The sequence below is a fragment of the Rhinoraja longicauda genome, chromosome 7 (genome assembly GCF_053455715.1).
Source record: "Rhinoraja longicauda isolate Sanriku21f chromosome 7, sRhiLon1.1, whole genome shotgun sequence".
Lineage (NCBI taxonomy): Eukaryota > Metazoa > Chordata > Chondrichthyes > Rajiformes > Arhynchobatidae > Rhinoraja > Rhinoraja longicauda.
Window position 1 is genome coordinate 39,321,201 of NC_135959.1, and position 27,004 is coordinate 39,348,204.

At 40.1% G+C, this 27,004-nt stretch overlaps 1 protein-coding gene across 1 annotated transcript; it reads right to left on the minus strand.

Moving 5' to 3' along the window:
• Positions 1-6,802: 6,802 nt before the first annotated feature.
• dct (dopachrome tautomerase) lies at positions 6,803-24,347 on the minus strand. Its single transcript, XM_078402334.1, has 8 exons — positions 24,011-24,347; positions 20,650-20,949; positions 18,901-19,001; positions 16,731-16,897; positions 13,746-13,925; positions 10,864-11,002; positions 9,837-10,038; positions 6,803-8,048 (listed from the first exon to the last, which is right to left on the minus strand). The coding sequence occupies exons 1-8, from the start codon at positions 24,306-24,308 to the stop codon at positions 7,876-7,878; spliced, it is 1,560 nt and encodes a 519-aa protein (XP_078258460.1). The 5' UTR covers positions 24,309-24,347; the 3' UTR covers positions 6,803-7,875.
• Positions 24,348-27,004: the final 2,657 nt, after the last annotated feature.

Consider the following 27,004-nt stretch of genomic DNA (forward strand, 5'->3'; position numbering starts at 1 on the left):
TTTAGTTATTTCACATTGTCATTAGCGGTGAAATACCTCTCTTCACTTTTCTCATTGATAAAGCTGATATGAGTAGGAAGCTCTTTTCTGTGCCTTATACTCAAATCAATGTTTTCAGTGATTTTGTTTTTAACTAATAATGTTCTGCCATATTACTAAATACAAATGTTTTGACATAAACTTGCTTGTAATCTCCATTTGGTCACTTATTAGCCTTAATTTTCTAAATACTTCCTTGAACACTCAGGAAGATTGATATTTATCAAGATCTATAATATTTCTAAAATTAAAGTTTAGTATGCATTGTATTACATCATCATCAACTAATCATGATGCAGAAACTAGGTCATATGATCTATAGTTATTCTATGATGGTGAGTGAACAGCCTTAGGTTGATGATGTTTTAATTTGTTTACAGTGCACAAACTGTCATATGACCATGTAACATTATGTGATATGATATGTTATTTTCTGGTATCAAATAGTCAAATAAAGGATCCTATCATTTCAATTTGTGTCATGTAATAGGTGTGCCATTTTGTTTTACCACTCTATCCTGTTGTTTATTTGTTCATGCTTTTTGTATAATAGCATAATGACTGACAGGTCCATAGACTTCATTATTGGTAAGACTGCGACCATCCTTTCATTATTTCCACCACAACCTTTGCTCCCCCTCCCATCTTGTACCAGTTTCATTCCTACCTCATACTCTTTTCAAGTTTATTTTTCAATACATTCACCTCCTACTGCCGTTTCCAACTGCAGGTAAGTCATAATCTTATCGAAGTGTGGTACAGGTTCAAAAGTCAATCTTCCCTGAATGTACAACTTATACGTCACCACGGCAGAAAACTATGATAGTTAATGTTATCCAGTGAGGCAGCTCACATACTTTGTTCAGTCTGCTGTGGATGGCAAATTTCAATATTCATATGAACTTAATAGGTGGTTCACAGTGGACTAAGAGAGACTTTGACAGCTTTGATAGTTCTAGCTTAAGCATGGATATTGGCTGAAAAATGATCATAGCACATATTGTAGAATGTTACAGTTTAGCGTCACCTCTCATCTGTTGTTTGGCACCTCTTGGCTATAACAGCCACAGCGCGCATTATTTGACAAAGTCTCATCGGCTCTGGTGATTCTTTTGTTATGCTGACTTCCTTGGCATGGGAGGGTGAACACATGTCCAGCCCTTGCACCCACTGACATTAAAGGCAACCTCGTGTCCCCTCAAAAAAATACAGGTCACGCCCAGATAACAAATATGTTCCGAACAGGTCCCTAAGTCACTTTTGTCCATAGGACTTTAAATCAGCAAAAATCACTCAATACGGTAACAATACTTCCACAATAATGCAAAAATATTAAGGGAGCTTTTTCGTAGGAGTATCCACAAGTCAGGCATTCATAACAACGGGTAATTGTTTTCTATACTTGGCCAGGATCAGGGACACCAGAATTTCATTGAAGGACTGAAAAGGAATGTAGAAACATAACTGCCCCCATTGTAACTGCCACCATTGTATGTGCCACCAGTGTGCATTTTGAACACAGCAAAATGTTTTATAGACTGTACAATTAATCAATGTTAAACCCTCTGTTAATTTTGTTGTTCATGTCGTAAGATTTCATGTGTAATTACATCATTTTTAATGAGACCTTAATACAAATACGTTAAAACAAAGTTTTCAATAGTGGCTCCCATTCGTAACTTTCATCTATCCAATTTTTTATGGTTGCTGATAGTTCTGTTTTTTATTTCAAACATGTCTGTGTACTTGAGCACTGCTGCATATGTAAAATCTCTAAATTAGATTATTACAACATAACTAATCCTATAATCAAAATTAGGATCCTACTGGCCAAGGAACTGTCCCTAGAACACAGGGTTGAGGACTTCAGGCAAGGCTGCTTACCAAAGAGACATGAGGGAATGCAGTGTGCTCTGTTTCACAGCTCTTCTCCATTTCTTCAGACTCAGCCCTCCAACCCGAATGCTTCTACTTTCATCGTATGGACCAGACTGTGGCATCAGGGAAAGGGAGAGGTGGCGGCGTCTGCCTCACTGTAAACTCTTTATTATGTTCAGATGTAGTGGTCCTATCCAACCCCTGCTCTCCACACCTGGAATATCTAGCAGTGAAGTGCCATTCCTGCTACCTCCCCAGCGAATTCACCTCTGTCAACATGACCACAGTCTATATCCCTGAGGCAGCTAGTACTGAAGGAGTCTGCACACCATAGTCAACAAACGCCAACGCCTTTCCCATGGTGGCGGGGAATTCAACAAGGTCAGTTAGAAGAAGTCACTTTTTAGAATGTACCTTTAGAAAACTTCTCACTATACCTCAAGTACACGTGACAATAATAAATTAAACTAAACTAACTAAACTAACCAGAAATCAGATGAGGGTGGTGATTCTATGGGATTCATTGCCGCGGAGGCCATCATTGGGTATTTTAAAGAGGAGATTGACAGGTTCTTGATTAGTAAGCGTGTCAAAGGTTATGGAGAGAAAAGCAGAAGAATGGGGTTGAGAGAGAAAGATAGATCAGCCATGATTGAATGGCGGAGTAAGCCTAATTCTGCTCCTATGACATGAATTTATGAACTAATTACCACCGCCACCTGTCCAGACATTGGAGGATCAACTACTCTCAACCATTGCTACTCTAGCATCAAAGGTGCTTATCGCTCCATCCCTCAACCTAATTTTGGGAAATCAGATGACCTAGCTGTGCTCCTTCTTCCCCTGCATAGGCAGTGAATGAAGGGCACAGCACCAGTAGTGAGGACTGCACAGAGCTGGGCAGGGGAGGCAGACGAAGGACTCTAACTGCTTGGACTAGGCGATGTTCAAGGACTTGACAATGAAATGGCATTAATTCACCACTGTTGTTACTGACTTCGTAAGCAAAGGAAGAGCGTATTCCCACTAAAACCATCTGAGTGCTCCCTAACCAGAAGCCTTCCTCTCCAGCTCAATCGGACCTGTCCTGTCATGTGGTGAATTGAACCTCAAGCTGTGATCCACCTAGCTTTGTGCGCAGCTGATGTATAATCTCCCTGCTCTCATATTCCAGCCCTTGGCCAATGAAGAAAAGAATCCCATGTGCCTTTTTCACTATTTATTGACTGACTCTGCTACCTTCAATGAATATTGAACATACCCATCAAAGTCTCTTTGTTCCATACCTTACTATATTCTGCCATATCTTATTGCACTTCCCGAAATGCATCACTTAGTGTTCTGGATTAAATTCCAATTTTTGCCCCCTTTTTGCCCTGCTAATTTCCTTCTTCAGCATATTCCTCAGTTCCCTTAACTCCTCCAGTGATCCCAACTGATGATACCTGTCCCATGACTTCTTTTTCACGACTAAAGCCTCCCGACATCCAGCCTTCCCTGTTCCCAGCTGTCTTGTACATCATTCTAACAGGAACATGCATCCCACTTTCCAGACGTAACATTGCCTGCCATCAACCCATTCCAATCAACTTGAGCGAGTTCCTATCTAATAGCATCAAAGTTTGCCCTGCTCCAATTCAGAAGTTTAACTGAACACCGCTCCATCTTTATCCATAACTATCTTAAAGCTAATAGAATAGTGGTCGCTAGTCCCAAAAGGCTCACCCTTAAACACATCAGTCACTTACCCATCACAATTTCCTGACAGAAGTGGGAGAATTTAAAAAGTAGCCGTTGGATTGCAGGAGGCAGTCAATCTCAGATCAGAGAGCATTACCCTCTCCTGTGTAGGGCCCTCTACATATTGACTGAAGAAACTTTCCTGAGCACATTTGACCACTTCTACCCCATCTAAACCTTTTGCATTGTGACAATCCCAGCCTTTATAGGGGAAGTTAAAATCACCTACTATGACAACCCTCTTAGTCCTGCAGCTGGCTGTAATCCCCTAGCATATTTGCTCTTTGAATTCTAGTTGACTATTTGGGGGTCTGTAGTACACTCCAAACAAGGTAATCATCCCCTCTTATTCCTCAATTCCACCCATGTAGTCTCAGTGGGCGAACCATCAGTATAGTCATCTCAGAGTACTGCCGTGACATTCTTATAAATCAATAAAACAACACCCGCTCCTCTTCTACCCCCCACCTCTATCTCTCCTGTAGCACCTTTACCCTGGAACATTAGAAACAAAGAACTGCAGATGCTGTGATATCAAAGATAGACTCAAAGTGCTTCAGCAAATCAGCAAGTCAGATAGCATCTCTGGAGAAAAAGGATGGGTGACGTTTCTGGTTCACGTCAGATTCACCAGAGTGATTCCTGGGTTGGCAAAAATTATGTACAGAAATACATGTTCATTCCTGCCACTCCTTTTGTCATTCAATAGAATCATGGCTAATCATCCACAAATTATTTTGGTGTAAGAGAATATTTTTTACTTACTGTACAAAATTGCCGCTTCCCTTGAGAATGAACTTTTCACCTTGTTACGGCCAGCTTCTCGTCTTGCTTATCAAGCTCCAAGCTGCCGTTGACATAGGATAGGTGGAACGATATTTTCTCATACGCAAACAATCGACGGAGATCTCCACGACGTTTGAATTAATTAGTCGTTTATTTGAAGTTGCAATATAACATATTGGCATATCTCTTGTCATCAAATTGTTATTGATTAGTCTGGTAAAAATTTAGTGTCCTACCAGAACCTACGTAACTTATACAAACTTGCCAGACCTTTTATCCAGCAGGCACTGACTCGTATATTCAATGGCAGCAAAGATCCTCGTGTCTAAGCTGCTCCTGATGACACACACTAAAGTATTATGTAAGTGTTAGGCAAGTTACACTTACGATCTGGTCCCACCTATGGCACCTCCTAGTGGCATACGTAAGCATAATATTAACCTTTTAGTGTCCAAAATAATACAGCAGGGTACAAAGTAATATAATAATATACTAAAATAACTAATACACACAAAATGTCTCCTACGCATCTATTGCTGGAATTAACTAAACAGACTAGCCATCCTGGTTCAATTGGGGAGCAATTAAATGAGCTGCTGTTCCTTTTCAAGTTCTACTTCATCAAGTAACATTTGACTCAGCATATCAATGAAAATAATCATTCCAATCTTCTCTCATGGGCCCAATCATTTTTGAGTCAAAGCCAAAAATCTCCTTGCTCACTTTGTTCTATTTCCTCAGAGGTCCTGGTGCTCCAAAAGCCTGCCCTCTCTCAACTTTAACTTGCAAACCCCATCTCCTCTCAGTCTGTCCCTCTGAACCATGCAAAGAGACTGGGTGCATTGCACCCACATTCACTGGAGCATTAAAGAGTGAAAGAGAATCATTTAGAAACCTACAACATTTTGAAAGGCCCAGACTAGATACAGAAAGGATGTTGCTGATGGCTGAAGAGACTAAACCATGGATCCCAGCCTCCTGCTGTGCCATTTTGAATCAAGATAAAGAAGGGTCTGAGCCTGTAGAATTCACATCTGGATAAGGCAGTGGAGGCCATTAATAAATATATTCTAGGTAGATATATTTCATAATATTAAATAGATCGCTATGGGATAAAGGCAGGCACAAGGTACTGAAGTGAGTGCACTGTTTTTAATTGTATTCATTGTTAGAGCATGCTCCCAAACTGAACAGCTTGGTCCTGGTCTTGATTCTACGTTTCCAGCATATTTCTGTGAGATTTTTTTTAAGATCTGTTGATGCACATCTATAATATTGTGAATGAAAACTCAGAAAAAGTAGAACCAGTTCACCATTTAATCAATCACTAATCCGTTGGCTGCAGAACAGTAACCTTTTGGTAATGTGGAGTTACAGCACAAGTTACTGCTAACTCTAACTGCAGTCTGTTGCACAGTCACAGAGCAGGTAGAGCAGGTGTCTGTGTCAGCAACCCAGCTCAATACTGAATTGTAGTATTGTATGCGTGTAGCGTTCCCAATTCTCTCTGGGACTTCCACGAGTTTCCTCCCACATCCCAAAGACTTGCATTTTGGTAGGTTGCTGTATATTGTCCCCTGGTGTACAGTTGAGTGCTAGAACATTGAATGATTGATGGGAATGTGGTAAAAATAGTTTTTATAGGTCTTCTATGTTGTTAGGAAATATGGTAACATGGTCAGTTAAAAGCAATAGAAATCATTCAAGTTACATTGTAGACATTGTGACTGGAAATGTGGAGTGTGGGAGAAAATTCATGACAAACAATCATTCAAAGAAGCATTTTTGGAATATTCCAGAACAGTCCATCAAATAAAACATGCAGCCAATCAGCAGAATAGTTAAGGGATAATAACTCCTATAGATGTTTTATTTTAAAATATAGATCATAAATTGGATGTGAAAAGACAATTTAAAATTTCCACCATATTTAATAGACAATAGACAATAGGTGCAGGAGTAGGCCATTCAGCCCTTCGAGCCAGCACCGCCATTCAATGCGATCATGGCTGATCACTCTCAATCAGTACCCCGTTCCTGCCTTCTCCCCATACCCCCTCACTCCGCTATCCTTAAGAGCTCTATCCAGCTCTCTCTTGAAAGCATCCAACGAACTGGCCTCCACTGCCTTCTGAGGCAGAGAATTCCACACCTTCACCACCCTCTGACTGAAAAAGTTCTTCCTCATCTCCGTTCTAAATGGCCTACCCCTTATTCTTAAACTGTGGCCCCTTGTTCTGGACTCCCCCAACATTGGGAACATGTTATCTGCCTCTAATGTGTCCAATCCCCTAATTATCTTATATGTTTCAATAAGATCCCCCCTCATCCTTCTAAATTCCAGTGTATACAAGCCCAATCGCTCCAGCCTTTCAACATACGACAGTCCCGCCATTCCGGGAATTAACCTAGTGAACCTACGCTGCACGCCCTCCATAGCAAGAATATCCTTCCTCAAATTTGGAGACCAAAACTGCACACAGTACTCCAGGTGCGGTCTCACCAGGGCCCGGTACAACTGTAGAAGGACCTCTTTGCTCCTATACTCAACTCCTCTTGTTACGAAGGCCAACATTCAATTGGCTTTCTTCACTGCCTGCTGTACCTGCATGCTTCCTTTCATTGACTGATGCACTAGGACACCCAGATCTCGTTGAACTCCCCCTCCTCCTAACTTGACACCATTCAGATAATAATCTGCCTTTCTATTCTTACTTCCAAAGTGAATAACCTCACACTTATCTACATTAAACTGCATCTGCCATGTATCCGCCCACTCACACAACCTGTCCAAGTCACCCTGCAGCCTTATTGCATCTTCCTCACAATTCACACTACCCCCCAACTTAGTATCATCTGCAAATTTGCTAATGGTACTTTTAATCCCTTCGTCTAAGTCATTAATGTATATCGTAAATAGCTGGGGTCCCAGCACCGAACCTTGCGGTACCCCACTGGTCACTGCCTGCCATTCCGAAAGGGACCCATTTATCCCCACTCTTTGCTTTCTGTCTGTCAACCAAATCAACATATTCAATTTGAAAGCACTTCAAAAATGAAAGATCCAAGCCATTTACAGATCTGTAAATAAGAGACAAATCATCCCACAAATCCCAGCAGTGATATCCAAAATTTCTAAGAGTATATTATCATTGATGGCAGATTATATAAACCAAATACATATAGAATATAAATTTAATTGCAGTAGTAGATGAAAAAATTTCATGTGATGATTTTATCATTATTTTGAAAATTTCAGATCTAATTTTAATCAGATTACACAGGCAATAAGAAGCTAATTTGCGAGTTCATAGTACTGCAAGCAGATAAATTGAAATTTCTAAAACATTATTGGTCATGCTTTGATGTAAAACATTTAAATCACCTTAGAAGTAACATAATTATGGCAATAATAGTTATATCAAGCATAAACTAAATATCTTCAGTATACATTTTGTTGGAAAACTTTGAATTTAACAAGTATTCAAAACCTTGATTTCTTCTTTGGTGTGAAATTATTATCAGCAATACGGTCAAAAGGACAAGACCCACGAAGATTCCACTGAAGGTCACACCAAGTATGGTACCCAAGGAAGTTTGAGGTTCTGTAAAATCCATGAAACAAGTTAATATTTATTCTCATGGCAATAAAGAATGTAGAACTGTCAGATTATTCATCTTTAAATATAGTCATTTATCACACAGTTAGATGTAAAAATTAGTTTCCACTCCAATGTGTTGTTCCTATGCTAAATAACCTAAATGTTAGGCAGCCTGGCTTTCTTTACCAAGCTTGAAGCAGGTATGAGGTCTTTAGCATAAGTAGTTAAAGTGACGAATGCCTTCTTTGGGTTTCTCCGTACAACACAGGTAGCACTTGACACAAAGTTGTTTGCAAAAAATACTACTTTTAGATTCAGAGTCATACAGCTTGGAAACAGGCCCTTCAGCCCAACTTGCCCACACCGACCAACATGTCCCATCTACACTAGTTCCACTTACCTGTGTTTGGCCCATAACATTCCAAATCCGTCTTAACTATAGGCACCTACCTTTGACTAAAGGCACCTACCTTTGACTAAAAGAAACTTGCCTCGTAAATGTTCTTTTAACTTTCTCCCTGTCACCTTAAAGCTATGAGATTAGGTATTTGAAACAACTACCATGTCTTTGCCTTTCATTATTTTATATACTGGACTTGACCAGGAAGTGGCGGTGCTGCACAGCAGCTGCGGCTCATCTGCAGTCCGTTTGTCTTTTGTGTTTTGTGTTGGTTTTTGTCTTAATTGTAGTGTTTAGATGTGATGTAGTGTTTTTTGCGGTTGTGTACTATGTGTAGCGGGGGGGGGGAACTGTAAAATTGTCTCTTCCGAACAGAGACCCGACCTTTTTTCTGGGTCATGTCTCCGTTCCCGCTGCGGCCTACCATCGGCCAAACATCTGGTGCTGGTGGCCTCCACCTGGGACTACCTAGGCTCTGGTTCGCAGGGCCCGCGGACCGGACTGACCATCTGCGGAGCTGGCTGCCTTCGGAGGCTGTGGTGGCGCTGCGAGTGCGGCTGCGACTCACCTTCAGAGGCTTCGTCCGCGGGCCGCGTGGATATCAGAAGCTCGCAGGCCCCTGGGTGGGGGCCGACATCGGGAGCTCCGGCAGGCGGTAGCGTCTTCGCCCACCCTGAATCGCGGGGCTTGGGTCGGCCTGCTGCGGACCTTTCACTGTCTGGCGCGGCCTGGAACAGGCCACGACATTCTCTTCAATGTCGAGAGCCCCGACGTGGCAACTTCAACAGCCTGACCGCGGGAGAAGATGGCAGGGGAAGAGAAAAGACATTCTGGCCTTCCATCACAGTGAGGAGGTGACTGGAGGAGACTCACTGTGATGGATGTTTTGTGTTGGTTTGTGATTGTGTGTGTTATTGCTTATTTTTATTGCTCTTATTGTTAGACTGTGGGTAACAGAATTTCATCCAAAAGACTTGTTTTTTTGGATGACAAAAGGTTATTCTGATTCTGATCTTTCACCAGGAATTGTTTCCTACAGTCCCTGTCCTCACCTTAGCTGGATGTGAAGAATCAAATTGACTGGGCATTAGGCAGCAAGGTTTTTATAGTTGATTAGGCTGAAGCACTCTTCAAGATATGGAGAGAAAGCAAGGCCTTGACAGGAAGCAAGGCTGAGGCAAAGCTTCAGTTCTGTCCACGGCTTGTTGAAAGCAGATGTTAAATCCCTTCCAACATTTAAAAAATACTAAATATTTCAAATTATTTGCATTAATTTTCATAATTCATTAAAAATATCCAAACTGAGAAGTCATTAAAAACATGATTCAATCCAATATTTTTCTTGATTGGCAAAATAATGAACTTATGGATCAAAATATTTTTAAGCCTACCTGATAACTCAATTTCATATGAATATCCAAGCTCACTGGAAGATACAAAGAGCTCCTCATTAGTCATTGGTGGGTAAAATGGCACCATGTTAAATTGCCTGTTGTGCCCAATAGGTGCCATCTCCTCAGGCCACACGCTGATGGAGGGACTGTTTTGTTTCATCCACTCATCAAAAATAGCATCAGTAAAGGCATGAAGCACCTATTACAATATAAAAAATTGATACCAGTAAACTTTTTGTCCCAGTTGTACGGCTGTCTTCAGGCAAATGAGCCAAAAGTTCAAGAAAATATGGGAAAAAAATCATGGATGTTTTATTTTCCAGGTGTCACACTTTCCTAACGTTTGAATCATCAATGCTGCCAAATGCTTGTAAACTATTTCTAAGCTGGTCCATTGTCAATGGGACTTGAAACGTTCAAATTGACTTTACAAAAAATGAAAATATAAATGTGATTAAAATCTTGGTAGATCTGAAGATTAATTAAAAAGATTAAGATAAATAAGCTTGCCTTTACTTCTACTTAAAGTCAGTGCTGCCACCCAAAAGAATGGACTTCTTACACTGGCCAGTCCCAGCATAAAGATGAAGCAGCCTATAATTTCCTGGGTTATCTCTGCTTCCCTTCTTAAACAAAAGAACAATTTTAGCTACTCTTCGATCCTCCTGGATCTCACCTGCAGCTTGAGATGATACAAAGATCTTTGTGAAGGCCCCTGCAAGCTCCTCGCTTTCCTCTTTCATTAACCTGGGATACATGCCATCAGGCCCTGGGGATCCAACACCATCTCCTTCTTGATCTCAACCTGCCTTAGTATATTAGTACTCCCTCATTGATCTCCCTATCCTCCATGTTCTTTTCCTTGCAAACTCAGATGCAAAGTACTTGTTTAGTTAATTGCATACATCTCTGACTCCAAGCATTAATTCCTCCTTTATCTCCTAATCTTACCTTCTCCCTACTTACCCCCTTGATTTGGTAAAATCATTGCAGCTCAATCATTCTAGGTAAGATACAAACATACCACAAAAAGTGGATCATTTGCTGCAGAGTGCGCAAGTGCATTTGTTCCATTTAAAAAATAATGAACCAGGTTATGAAGACTCTGAAAGTCATTAGATTTAAGTTCCCCATCTGGTGCAGCAAACCCCTCAAGCGAATTTCTGAAAGAAAAAGGGAAATAGTTATGTTCCAGTTTTACACAGCTTTTGTATAAAATTTGGCAAATCTATAGGGAATAGAAATTCCCATTAATTTTGAGTACTTATAAAGGTAACAAATTAAATCTCAAGAAAACTGCACCTCTGCTCGGTATAGCAACTGCTCTGCTCCTGACTGCTCTGCTCCTGATTGCCTGACTGCCAAGCCCATCACAAGTTCTTCACTTCCATCCAGTCCATCTGCACAGTGCATTGCATCAGGAAGGCTGGCGGTATCGCCTGAAATTCCAGCCACCCTGGCCGTTCCCTTTACTCTCTTCTAATTCCAGGAGATGATATAGGAGCTTGCAAGCTCAGACGTCCAGACTCAAGAACATTTTCTTACCCATTGCGATTAGACTCTTTCACAGCCTCTTAACAGGGGTGCTGCCACATACTCTTACAGTTAACTACCTCATTTTGTTATTTCATTATTGTGCTTAGAATAAGGCACCATTCTAGTGCATTGCAATCATTGTTGGATTTATCATTACTGAATGTATACTGCACTCTGTGACATTCATGTGAACAAGGAATTTCATTGCACACTAGAGTGTATGACAGTAAACTAACCTAACCAACGTATTTTCATTTCATTAATGAAGAGGGGAGAGGAGGAAGAACATTTGTGCAAAAATAATGAATTTCATATTACAAATCTGCATTGATACAGCTAGTTTTAGTTTTGCAAATCAAAACTTTGAAAGTTCGTTTTAAGTACCAAGCAGCTTTTCCAATTGTGTCATAATAGATTTTCATAATGGCATTAATTGGCTTCATGCAGTGTGCCTAACCTACAACATGCAACCAAGGGCAAAAGGCAAGCTTTGAAAAGGAAGATTTATTTTATTTTTATACATCTCCAAAAAGCCATAAATGATATTAGGTAATCTGGCAATTGTGATCAAAAGGCATTAGAAATTTAATGTCACTTTTCTGGATTTAGATGAGAGCAAAGATCCCTCAACGCTTTAATTTCAGTTTTGTTCAACTGCTTATCTTCAGTAAATAATTTATTAGTTATTCAATATCACTGCAATAGTTACTGTACAATATTTACATTTATTCATTCCAAAAATTATTATTCTCACAAAGTTCAATTCAAACAGGATATCAAAATAAGGCATTTCAAGACCACATTAATAGTTTGTGGTTCTTTATCTCTTTCAGTTCTGCATGAGCAATAAAGGAGTCAATATTACCTCCATTCATCCAGCTATTTCAAATGATACCAAGCATTTAAAACCACATTAAATTCCACTGAATATTTAGAAATAAATTTGGATATGTCTGGTTCTCACTTCTGTGCACATTGGAATGCATCCATACCCATAACCATAAGTATCATCAGGGGAAATGTATTAAATACTGAAAGCTCTTTGTTCAAGGTTATTACATATGGAGATTGGACAGAATGGATCTGCTCTCTAATCTTCAAATTAATAAAACTTCTTGGGTGCTGAAAATGGTTTTAATCAATGGAAAGCCTACCCTAAGTACATGTTGAGGCAAATGCAGTTATGTGCAGCTGCTGTATTAGGCATACACCTATGTTACACGTTACAAAAAAATACTTAAAAACACTAAGCAACTGTTGCCATAAAGTTTAGATGATGATATTTTGATGATTATGATGATCCTGCATGCCAGTCACCAACATACAAGTAAATAGTTACAGAAAGCATCCATTGTAACAAGCCATGAACACCCTGAGAGAAACGTTCTAATTTTCCCCAGTCTATGCCGCTCATTTAATATACTTCTATTAAGTCTTTCTTTAACCTCCGACATTCCACAGAAAATAATCCAAGTCTATGCAACCTCTCCCTGTAGCCAAAACCCTCTAATCTAGGCAGCATCCTGGTAAACCTTCTGTGTACCCTCTCCAAAGCCGCCACATCATTCCTGGTATGGGGTGACCAGAACTGCACACAATACAAAATAAAAATCTTAATATCTTCTGTCATTGAGGTTTTTTTTAACTGCAATGTTGTTTCTTACCTTTTCATTTCAACTATGTTTTTTTGAGAAGTAAGGCTTTAGCTCCTCAGCAGTCATTGAGTTATTGAGTCAGCCCCTTCATCCTACTGAGTCTACACCAACCTTTCAGCATCTGTTTCCACTAATTCTGCACTAGTTCCATTTTATTCTCCACAGATGGATATTTTTCTGTGGAACGTCCAAGCTTGAGGGAACACCCAAATGAAGTAAAAGGTAAGAAATGGTATATAAAATTTTGAGAGGCATAGATAGAGTAGAGAGAACGTTTTTCCTACGGTTGAAATATCAAAGACTACAGGGCATAGCTTTAAGATGAGAGGGGCAAACATTTAAAAAGTGTAAAATGGCTCTGGTTTCATTCATAGATTTTCTTCATGATCTTACAGCTGTGCATGCTTGTCAGTGGTTGCAAGGATTGTGCCCAATTATGGCGTTCATCTGTCAAATACATGAACAGATATTTTGGACCACATTTTAGAGTCCTAATTGGCACCTGAATAACAAGTCATGACCACATTTAACCTTCAGGAATCATGAACACAGGTGCCAGACATTTTCCTGATAAACTTTTGAATTTAACAGTCTCCGTGACCTGGGTTTCTTCAGCTTTCCTAAAGTGTGTCTATTTTCATGAAGTTCTTTGTTAAGTACTGTAAAGCCAGTTTATACTAATTTCTCATTTCAGGCTTAAGTTTGAATATGTTACCTGAAGCTGAAGCTGGAATTCTGGAAATAAGGTGGAGAATCAAACTCTTTGACAGATAAACAATGGCGGATATCCTCCATGGTTGGCAACTGAACGTTGTTCATTTCCATGAACCCTCTCTTGATTGGACCCTCATTTGTTCCATTACAAAGAGTAACAAAGCGATTATAATCATCCAAACTATAGTTTCACATGAAAAGCACAAAATAGAATATTAGAACATAATAATACATCCTTACTGTAAGCCAGTGTTAATGTTGCTGAACCAGTATTCCAGAGGCCTGGAGTAATCAAATGGAGACAAATCCCATTCCTGCATAGAAACATAGAAACATAGCAGCTGGAGAATTTAATTTAACATAAATAAATACATTTAAACCGAAAAATCTGGTGATGGTCACCGTATAAGTACTGGATTGTTAAAACAATCCATTTGTTTCTGTAATGTATTTCAGGGAAGAAGGTCTTCCATTGTTACCCCCAATCTAATTTATATTGACTGTTGTCAATGATGTGGTTAATGTATAACTAACTATCCATTACAATGGCCAAATCAGCTATTCAGTTGTATCAAAACATTGCAAACGTCCTATTGCTTGCAAATGTACCTTCACCACATGGACTGCAGTGGTCCACACTGGTTTCTTGGGGATAACTCAAAAGGAAATAATCCCACATTTTAATTTCATTAAGACATTAAAAATACTGCAGTAAAATTCACTTATTTTGGAGACGTATGCTTGAAAGGTCACGGATCAGCAAGTCAGTATTCCAACGTAATGGAGCTACGTATTTCTACCTTACAGTAGGACAGTACTACAACATTGGCAAATTTACCTGCAGCAGCTGTTTTGTTTAAAATGGGGAACTATGTGTATAGAAATAGAAGAGCAATGGACCTTTGGCCTATAAAGTCCATGCCAACTATCAGACACAGTTTTTTACACTGATTCAATTTTTATCTCCCTACATTCTTATCAGAGAAGGAAAGGCTTTCCATTCATCAAACCTGCTTACGTGTGGAATGGCAGGCTAAACTGTGTCTGGTTTAATGCAAGGAAACAGACTAGTCAGGCGGATGAAGTTAAGAGTGGGAAACAGCATATAAGAACAGAATAATGTTGCTAAAACAGAGACATGGCTGAAAGAAGGGCAGAACCAGCAACTCAACATTTCAAGGGAATGGATCTCTAGGCATGGCAGGAGAAGGAGGCATCAGAGGTGTGAAAGCAGAGGTGACACTGCAATTTTGATAAAGGAAATCCATTACTGCAGTAATAAGGGAGATATCCTGGAAGGCTGTTCAAATTAGATCATATGCATAGAGTTTAGAAATATCAAGGGGGCAGTCAGTTTGTTGGAAGCCTGAGACCAGTGGAACACTACAGGGACGGGACGGTGATCCTGACTGTTTCTTATGTACATTAATGATTTAGATATGAGCATTGGAATTTGATTACTTAGTTTTCAGATGACAAGAAAATTGTGGTTTTATTGATCATCATTGACTACAAGATGATATTGATCAGGTGGTGAGGTGGCCAGATTCTGAAGGTGAACAGAGGTACTTTGGGACTAGTAGGCGCATTACATACACAGTGATTGTAGGGAACAGAAAGGATTTGTTGTACATCTAATGAACCCTGTCAGTGGCACTTGAAGTGCCATTGCACAAAATGGGGTTAGTGTAGGTGGGTACTAGATGGTCACTCTCGACGCGGTACATTACAGGTACAGTTCATGATGATGCCAGGACTCAATATTCTTAGGGTAGAGGAACACAAAATGATGGAAACCTTCTGGAGGGCAGAAGCAGTTTTTGAAATGAAGGCTATCAATTTAGGTCTGATAGCGTGCATTCAACCTAAAACCTTAAATATATTGTACACAAAACACTTAAATGTTTTTCTTCAGTCCACATCAGAAGGGGTGGGACACGGAAAAACTTCCCAATGGCAGATTTAAGTTAAAATGGACCACATTAAAATCAGTTTTAGAGCTGCACTCCAGAAGTTTATGCTGCTCAGGATTAAGTCTGATGGTCACATGCAGTAGGTGTCATTGTACACTGAACTCTTACACTAGATCCCCACCAAGGTCTTATGGATCTTCCAGTTGCTAACCATTTTTAACTCCCCCTCACGTTCCCATACTGACCTTTCTGTTCTGGGCCTCCTCCATTGCCAGGGTGAAATCACACACAAACTAGAGGAGGAACACTTATTCCACTTGGGTAGCTTACAAACCGTGGGTAGCTTACAATGGTATGAACATTGAATTGTCCAATTTTAGGTAACTTCTACAAACAACTCCCTCTTTCCTCCCTGTTCCCAATCCCCCTCACGCACTCCCATCCCCTTTTCCCCTGTCTCGCCACCAAAAGACCATTAACCAACTCCACAGTTCATAACTATGTTTCCCTCTTGGGCTCATACCCGTCTCTATCCAAAAAAAGCAAAAAACGGCTTATCGGGGATCCTCCTTGCTTGGGGATCGGGGATCCGTTGCTGGCCCTAATTTGTCCTGGGTTTTTTTCACCCCCCTCGCTTCCAGTTTTTTCCCCCACTCTCCTTACTACAATCAGTCTGATGAAGGGTCCTGGCCCAAAATGTTAACTATCCACTTTTCCAAAGATGCTGCCTGAACGTTGAGTTACTCTAGCATTTTGTGTCTATCTTTGCCATTGTACACTCTGGGCATCTTCATGCACTAGTGCATCAGGTGCATGGAAGACCCAAGAGGAAATCTGTGGATTTCACAATCTACAATGTTAGACCCAGATTTCAGTTGGTAACTAAACATTTTGCTTGGAGATTCAATTGCATGTTGTGTTGTGCGATACAAATTTTAGATCCTTGCATTTAGCATCATTCCTGATTTTAAGATCTTCCTTAATACAGCTAGTGATTTACTTCTAAGATATTCAATATTAAAATTATGTTTAGTGCAGAATTCTAATGCAATTTGCAATATTCAATTACTAACCTGTCACATACAATCTCCCATCGCGAAAACCTAGAGCTCTGATTTATTAATGACTGCTCATCAAGACGTTGGGATCCCAACAAAGAATCTGTGCACACATCACAATCCTTATTTCCTGTGGCAAAATTCCAGTATGGAAGTGCAAATGATTCATTTCCTATGAGTTCCTGCAAGAGAAAAAGAGAAAGACAAAGAAATGCCTATTTCAGGCGTTGAATGAATATAAGATAGCCATGGGTGATAGTGTGATGCAGTTGCTTCACAGCTCCTGTGACCTGGTTCATTCATGATCTCCATTTGACCATGTAGGGTCTCCATTGGGTGTTGAAATTTCCTTTCACTTTATGAAGATGTGCTGGTTAGTAGGTTAATTGATAACAACAAGTTACCCCCACCCCACCCCCCCAAGTGTAAATGGGTGGGTAGGAGAATCAGTGTGAAGTAGATGGACAAGTGAGAGAGTATAGGTGACAGTGGAATGTGGGATAATGCGATGCTCTGGCAAGGACTCAAGGAATTGAATGGCCTTCATTTTTTGGCATAAAAAATATATAGTTATTGTTGTTCATCACTCGTTCGAGTAAGTCGATAAAGACCTAGTCATTAATGTTGTGAGTATACGGAGATGACTGATTAGACCAATCACGGCTCCAGTGTTCCTTCCACAAAGATAATAGAGAGATAGAGATGCTGTAGCATCAATTGCAATTACTATCACTATCAATGACAATTACTGCTTTTTTATCTTTGCTTCCTCCATTCTAGCTTTTTATGAGAGTACGCCAAACAGGACAATCCGAACCTTGTTGTTCCCAGTGATATATGTCACAGAGTCATACAGCATGGAAACTGATCCTTTGACCAAACTCAACCATGGTGCCCATCCACGCGTCCCATTTGCCAACATTTGGTTCATATGACTAAAACGTTCCTATTCACATACCTGTGCAAACGCTCGTTCATTGTTGTTATTGGGCTTGCAATGTTGAAACTCTCGAGGGATGTTCTAAGAGAGTCTTTGAAATTCTCTTCCTCTACATCATGTCATTGTTTGCCCTAACTCAGCACTCCATAAAGCAGCTGCCTTGGTATTCTGTCATCAGACATTCTTCTGACATGTCTTGCCCACCTGATCTGTGATTCTATCAGCAATGTATTGATGTTGGGGAAGTTTGCTTGGAATAGAATCAGTGTGTCTGTGATCTGGTCTTGCCCTTTGATGTAAAGTATTATGTGTGAACGGGTCACATGTAAGTGGTTACACTGTCTGGAATGTCTACTGTACACTGCCGATGTCTCAAAAGCATAGAGTAAGGCGGGTACGACAACAGCAAGATATGCTTGGTCTTCACACCAATTCTTCTTTGTTCCTACAATTCACATCTCAATCTTCCAGAAGCCGAGCTGGCTTTTGCTATCCTGATGTAGACTTTGTCTTTAATGTTGATTGATCTTGAGAGTGTTGCTAAGGTATGTGAACTTATTTGCTATTGACTAAACAATACATATCATTATTACCAGACAAAAAAAGAATGAAAATACTTCCCAGTTTAGTTTAGTTTATAGATACAGCATGGAAACAGGCCCTGCGGTCCATCGAGTCTGCGCCAACCAGCAATCAATTGTACACTAGTTCTATTCTACATACTTTGGACAATTTACAGAAGCCAATAAACCTACAAATCTGCACATCTGTGGAATGTGGGCAGTAACCAGAGCACCTGGAGAAAACCCACGTCGTCACAGGGAGAACTACAAACTTTGTACCGAGAGCACTGTAGTCAAGATTGAACCTGGATCTCTGACACTGCAAGGCAGCAACTCCACTGCTGCGCCACTGTGCTACCCAGTATTGGACTAACACAGAAATATGTTCTCTTAACCAAGTTGAAATATTATTCTGATGAAAAGGTCATAAGAATAACAATAATTTATAAGTAATAGAGATAAAATTATAGAAAATCGTACATTAAGGCTATCCATTGTGGGCCGAATGGCCCGTTCCTTTGCTGCACTGTTCTAAGTCTCACAAAGACGACAATTCCTACTTTTGCACAGAACTCAATCCTCCCTTTATTTACAACATTCTATTTACAGTTAATGAACCCATGCGTAACATAAAACAATGCACCATAATATTTAAACCAAAACTAGATTATAGAATACCAACTTGTAAATCTCTCTCCAGTAACATCAAATGGTATCGATGCCAAGTAAGGAAAGATGGACCTCGATGTGAAAAATCAATACCTTTAAATGGTCGACCAGGTCCTGTGAGAATAAAAACACTCTACAGCATTAAATTTATTTTAAAAAATAAGTTCATAAGTCATAGGAGCAGAATTAAGCCCTTTGGCTCATTGAGTCTACTCCGCCATTCAATCATGCCTGATCTATCTTTCCTTCTCAACCCCATTCACCTGCCTTCTCTCCAAGAGAGAAATCATTAGGACATAAACTGAAGAGCAGTGGACCCCACTTATCCCTGCGGAACACAACTAGTCACAGGCAGCCAACCAGAAAAAGCCCCCTTTATTCCCATTCTTTGCCTGCTGCCATTCAGCCAACCTTCCATTCACGCTCCTGTGTAGGAAGGAACTACAGATGCGGGTTTACACCGACGATAGACACAAAATACTGGAGTAGCCCAGCAGGACAGGTGCATTTCTGGAAGACACAAGATTCTAGAGTAACTCAGCGAGACACAAAATGCTGATTTCCAGGTTGCCCGGCATTTTAATTCCCCTCCCATTCCCACACTGGCCTTTCTGACCTGGGCTTCCTCCACTTTCAGAGTGAGGCCACACGCAAATTGGAGGGAAACCACCTCATATTTCGCTTGGACAGCTAACAACCCAGCGGTCTGAATAGATTTCACTAATTTCAGGTAGCCCGTGTATTCCCTCTCTTTCCGCCCACTTCTCCATCTTATTTGTCCGACTGGTTCTACTGTTGCATCCATATATCCCTTCATTATTACTCCTTCCACAGCCAATAATGGACCATTGTGGGCTCCACCTATGCGAGCTCTGATTTGTTCTGAACCTTTTCATACCTCTAGTTTCCCTCTCCTTCAGTCTGAAAGGATCTCAACGGAAACGTCACCTACAGTATTCCTTTTCTACAGAGATGCTGCCTGACCTGCTGAGTTATTCCAGCATTTTGTGTCTATCTTCTATTCATGCTAGTAGCTCCCCTCTAATACCAAGGGCTCTCATCTTGTTTAGCAGCCTCATGTGCAACACTTTATCAAAGGCCCTTCTGAAAATACAACTAAACAATATCCACTGATGCTCCTTTGTCTATCCTGCTATTTACATCCTCAAAGAATTCCAACAGATTTGTCAGGCTAGATCTCCCCTTCACAAAACCATGCTGACTTTGATCTATTTTATCATGTGCTTCCAAGTACTCAAAATCTCACCCTTTATAAAGGACTCTAAAATCTTACTAACGACTAAAGTCAGGCTAACTAGCCTATAGTTTCCCCTTTTTTGCCTCGGCTCCTTCTTGAACAATGGCATAACATTCCCAATTTTCCATTCCTCTGGGACGTTATTTTTCAACAACGTGCTGGGAAATAGAGAAAATACAAATAAATGGAGTTGAGGTACTGGTTAGTCAAGATCAAATTGAATGGCAAACTGTTATTCGTGTTCTGATATTCACTGTAATCAATTACAATAAAACTGTTTTTCATAGTGCATGGTTTAATTGTGACCACACAATAAAGAGATATTTTTTCATTGTTACAAAATACCATTGTTGAATGTGCTAGTATGCTATGAGAAGATACAAATTAATTACTCATTTTAAGTGGCAGCTAGATTATTAATTTACTTCAGTATAAAATTGGTGATACAGATAAAATAAAGGCAATCTTTGGACATAAAAGCCAATATACAAAGCGTAAACTAACCTAGTAGTGTGTCTCGTGCAGAATAGTAATGAAGCCACACAAAATAATTATATATTGATACATTTGCAACTTGTGGCTGAGTTCCATTTGGCCCCAGCAAACTCAGCCAGTGTTGGGTTGCAATGACATAATCTGGATGGATTGTCGTTTTAGCTTTATCTAAAGCATCCAAGAACTGCTCTTGCTCCGTTGGGGTTAATGAAAGAATATTTTTTCTGATCACTGGTGGTTTTCTCAGGTCACAGTTCAAACCAGTCCATCCAAATTTACACCCTCCACAGTTGTATCCGGCATAGTTTCCTATTTAAGTGAAACGGAAAGATTCACTGCTTAATGAAAATTATGAGCTCATTAATAACATTGTTCAAAATGGCTTTATGGCTCTAATGTCATCAACTCTGCTCAACAATGAGCCATCCGTTTAAAACAAGACATTACAATCATTTAAACCAAAACCGGAAAATGCTTGAAACGATCAGCTGGTCAGGCCGCATCTATGAAAGGAAGGAAACAGAGTCAATTACTTTATCAGATTTGGAAATAATTAGAAATTAAACATGCTTTAGGTTGCAGAGAAAGGAAAGAGGTGGAGTGAACAGGGAACATCTCTGACAGGATAGAGACCAAAAGAGACAGACACAAAGGGCAGTTGAAAGGCTTCTTAATTGACTGACATTTAAGAAGTTTTTGTATTTGTCTGACTGAAATGGAAATTGAAGGACTGGGAAGAGAAGGAAAAAATGTCATACAAAACATTGCAATTATTCAATCTGAAACTCATACTGGAAATATTAAATGAATCAAGCAGGATCCGTGCAGAAAGAAAAATGGAAGTTGATAGCCTTTGATCAAAACTGGCCAATTTAGCTATCGGAAATGTTTTAACTCTGTGTTTATTCAGTGTTCAATCCTAAGAACCAAGATGGAAGACAAGATACTGTTTCAGAATTTTGTGGAATTAAAGACAGTTAAGTAGAATAGAAATTAAAATGACAAGCAACTGCAAGCTCAGAATGAACGGTGAGAATTTGTTAGGTGGATAGGTGTAGGAAGGAACTGCAGATGCTGTTTTACACCGTAGACACAAAATGGTGGAGTAACTGACGCTTCGCCACTAAACGTCATCTATCCAGATTCTCCAGAGATGCTGCCTGAGTTACTCCAACATGTTATGTCTTGTTATTTCACTTTAATTATCCATCCCATTCACATATGCTAGGCATTTGCAGCACTGTATTTAATGTTAGAGTTTCAGCCATTGCAGTGCTTTGTACCTAATTTCCAGCATTAATTCTTTTTTCCTTTTCCCCTCTGCTCCTTTATCTCCTTGTAGTTCATAGAATCATAAAATAGTTACTGCATCAAAGGAGAGTATTTGGCTTACCAAACCCATGCTGGCTCCCTAAAAGAGCAATTCTAATACTACTTTATTTTTAAACTTAGCAATTTTTTCACCAACATCGAATCATTCATCCCACTCTTTGCTGTAACAAAACCTACTTCTATTTTCACATCTAGATTCCAACCATATGCTGTGTCAAAAGGTTTTTCCTCACATTACTCCTGAAAATCTCTTCCACTTTATTTGATGCCTGTTCTCAATCCCTCTAACAATGGGAACAGTCTCCCACTATCCACTCTGTCCAAATCCCTCATCATTTTACAAACCTTTAAATCCTTCAGCCTTTACCTTTTTTGTCAGAAGTCCTAGCTTCCCAAACATATCCCTACATCTGTAGCTCATCACCCAAGGAAACTTTTTCAGAAATAACACCTTCTCTGCTGCCTTCAAATACTTTGTATAATGCTGCAAATTAGACCACAATACTCCATTTAAGTCTGAACAATATTTCAAAAACATTCAGCACGTTCCCTCTTTTATATTCCACGGCTGTATTGATAAATGCTACAATTGTGCATGTCTTATTAAGCATTCTCAACCTATACTATCACTTCAGTGACTTGAAAACAAACCCAAATCTATTTTCCAATGATGGCTGGAAAGAAGCTGTTCTTGAATCTGGTTACACGTGCTTTCACACTTTCCAACCTTCTGCCCAAGGGTAGACAAAAAAAAGTGAGAGGATGTGTTAGCAAAAGGGAATGCAGAAGAGGTTCACATGGGTGTTGTCTGGAATGCAGGGATGGAGTTAAGGATAAATTGGATATGCAGTGACAATTCTTCATGGAACAGAGGAGGCTGAGGAGTGGTTTACAAAATTATGAGAGGGTATAGATAGATACGACCATAGTCAGAATTTTTTTTCACAGGATTAAAAGTTTAAAAAATTAAGTCATAGGTTTAAGATGAGAGGAGAGAAATGTAAAGGAGGTCTGAGGGGGATGTTTGTCCATACAGAAGGGTAATGGCTACAGTATTTGGAACGAGCTGGCAGAGAAGATAGTGGAATCAGATAACAGTACATTTAAAAGGCATTTGGACATGGAAGAGGTTTATAGGCCTAATCACGAACAGCATGGACAACGTGGGCCTGGGATGCTCACTTTGATGCTGTATCTTCCCCTGATTTCAAGTATAACGGTGAGAATTTGCTAGGTGGATAGGTGTTGGAAGGAACTGCAGATGCTGTTTTACACCGGAGACACAAAATGGTGGAGTAACTGACGCTTCGCCCCTAAACGTCATCTATCTAGATTCTCCAGAGATGCTGCCTGGTCCGTCGAGTTACTCCAACATGTTATGTCTTTTTTTTGTAAACATCTGCAGTTCCTTGTTTCTCAGGGCCGTTTGATATCAGCTTTACTCCTGTTAGGCAGGTATGATCATTGGTAGACTACATCAAGATTTGTAACAATACACAGTAAGCCGGTAGTCTAGGTACAACATCCAGGTAAGAATATAGTTAGTGAAATGAATGTAAAACAGTTACATCGGCAATGTAGTGACACCACCAAGCCGATGAGAAGTTTAAGCAATTTGCACGGTTTAATGAGTAAACATTTCTTACATATGTTACTTAGCAAGATAAAATATATAATCTGTTGATTCACGATGACAAGTATAACTATAACATTTCTAAACAATGGATTTATAAATTGATTGATGTCCATTGAAACACATGTTACAGCATTTAAAGTAACAGAGAAAGATAAACAATGATGCCAGAACTCAGGAAATCCTGAATAAGGTTCAGGATTGTAAGATTAATATTAGACACGATAAAGTGCAACGGCTTGTTTACAAAAGACACGATAAACTGCAACGGCTTGTTTACAAAAGACACAACGTGCTGGAATAATTCAGCGTGCCAGGCAGCATCTCTGGAGAACATGGATATGCGACCTTTAAAATTAGTTTTGGAGCCATGAGAATAGATAAGAAAGATGAAACCCCCATTACCGGTACACCTGCAGGTCCGATTAAAGAATTTGAGCGGCCACCTCTCCCGATCGTCCACGTTTCGCAAGTTATAAGGGCCACTCCAGGGTTTATTGATGACCTGCACATCTGCGCATATACCCCGGTTGGATCCAGCCCCGCAGAGCACCGCTGGATCGGAGCCTTGGGAAGGGCAGCATTGTTTGGAGAGCAAGGCAGACACCGTGGCACACGCACGGGGAAACTGAGAGGCAACTAGCTGGAAACCTCCCAAAATCACCCACAGCCAGAGAGATACACACATTGTGTGGCAATGCATCTGACACACACTGAACGACTGCGAAATGTTCGCTCGTACTTTCAGTCTCTTTCAAAGTGAAGACACGTGTAAAGTCATTAGTTAAATCTCTCTGGTATGTGCATACCCAGCGGTCACCGATAATGCAATGAGACGAGTCTTATGATTTGCACATGATTTGGGCCCCTTTTGCCAATATTATTTTCATTAACTTGAAACGATGTAATACTTCTGATAACCTTATGATTAGAAATAATTACTTGGATTTCAGAATTCACAAAGTCCTTTCGGTTTTGTGCAAAGGACACAGATGAAGCTCTCGAAGTCGCATTCACACCACGGCTGAAATGATTGTTGACACTTTCTAGACCTTCGTGGTTCTTGTATTGGTTTGAAAAACTAAACCGGTAAATGAGCATAGTGAAAAGGTTCAGTGATCAGTGGCCCAGAATTATTTGCAACTGATCCATGAAAGCCTCTGCCTTTGGGAATTCGCAGTTTAGTACTGACTGGCCTAATTCAAAACAGCCCTGCATCGTGTTTCTAAATGCGGGGTTTTCAGAAATATAGAGGAATTAATAAATATTAAAATTGAAATGCTAAAAAAGTAAAATTAAGCAAGATGGTCAGATTTACATTGCTGCCGGTGGGACATTCAGTCACTGGGGCTCCCACGCATTAACATGGATACACAGGGAATGGACGGAAATGGATAACGTGCAGGCAGAGGAAATTTGTTTAAATTGGCATCATGTTCTGAAAGGACATTGTGGACCGAAGAGCCTCTTCCTGTGCTGTCCTGATCTGTCGAGAGAGATGTAGACACAAAGAACCACATATGCTAGTTTACAGAAAAGACACAAAGTGCAGGAATAACTCAGCAGGTTAGGCAGCTGGAGTAATCCGGTTGGTCCTGATCCAAAACATCACCTATCCATGTTCTCAAGAAATGCTGCATGACCCACTGAGTGTCTGATCCAGCACTTTATGTCTGTACTGATCTACGTTCTATATTAAAGATCAAAGTTTAAATTCCAACCAATATACCACTTAAAATAACAGATATTTTCTGGTTAAAAATAATGCAAATAACATGAAATTGAGGTTTCATAGATCAGATAGATCAGACATAGATCAGTACAGACACAAAGAGCTGCAGTTACTCAGCGTGACAGGCAATAAAATCAATTACTTATTTCACAGATATCAATCAAAAACAAATTAAATAATTTCCAATTCCAGTCTTCTCACAGCTAAATATTTTAACCATCCATATTACTCAGCATTGTGGACAAAACTTAGTAACTTCTGCTGACTAGGTGTGATAAGGTGTGCAAGGTAATTTCATTGGTCTAAATAGCAGAAAAAGGGCAGCACAACTGCTTGGCTGCAGTGTCATAGCTCCAGTGATCCAGGTTCACTCCTGGTCTCTCGAGTAATCTGTGTGGAGTTTGCACATTCTCCCTGAGACCTTGTGGGATTCCTGCTGGAGTTTCCTCCACATCTGTGTAATGAACTGGATTTGATTGGGGACCTTAAGGCGAAGGAACCCCTAGGAGGTAATGACCATAATAGACAATAGACAATAGGTGCAGGAGTTGGCCATTTGGCCCTTCGAGCCAGCACCACCATTCAATGCGATCATGGCTGATCATTCTCAATCAGTACCCTGTGCCTGCCTTCTCCCCATACCCCCTGACTCTGCTATCCTTAAGAGTTCTATCTAGCTCTCTCTTGAAAGCATTCAGAGAACTGGCGTCCACTGCCTTCTGAGGCAGAGAATTCCACAGATTTACAACTCTCAGACTGAATTTTTTTTCCCTCATCTCCGTTCTAAATGGCCTACCCCTTATTCTTAAACTGTGGCCCCTGGTTCTGGACTCCCCCAACATTGGGAACATGTTTCCTGCCTCTAACGTGTCCAACCCCTTAATAATCTTATATGTTTCGACAAGGTCCCCTCTCATCCTTCTAAATTCTAGTGTATACAAGCCTAGCCGCTCCAGTCTCTAACGTGTTCAACCCCTTAATAATCTTATATGTTTCGACAAGGTCCCCTCTCATCCTTCTAAATTCCAGTGTATATAAGCCTAGTCGCTCCAGTCTTTCAACATATGACAGTCCCGCCATTCCAACCCAGCCTCTAGCACAGAGCAAGAGCAAGACAGAGAGAAATGAGAGGCAAAACGTATGAGGTCAGTGTGACTTTAATAACTTCAGACAGAGTGGCAAAGTAAGGTTCAAGAGCTTCAATTTAGAGCAAATTTCTGTTGTATTCACAATTTCCAAACCATAGAATGATTTGCTCGATATGAATGTCAGCAATCCAATCCAATAATCACATGCCTTGAGTTGAATACGATCGTGATTGTCTCAGAAAAGCGTGAAAATTGTAAACAATAGTTGTTCATGTTTGTAACATCAAGCCATTAATGAAAGATGACCTTGTGATCCAGATAGCATACATTTGTCAAACTGAATATAGAAACTATTCATTGCAAAAACCTGTGACTTAGGAGCCTCTAGGTTTAACCTTCCTAATTCCGCGAACACTGAGATGTTGTCAGAAGTTAACAAGGATCAAGTTAATTTTAAACAAATCACATTACCAATCTGAGCAATGCAGTTTGCACATCCTCCTCATGAGCATGCGTTTCTCTGGGTGCTCTGATTTCCTTCCACTGCCAAATACGTGCAGATTGGTAGGATATTAGGTT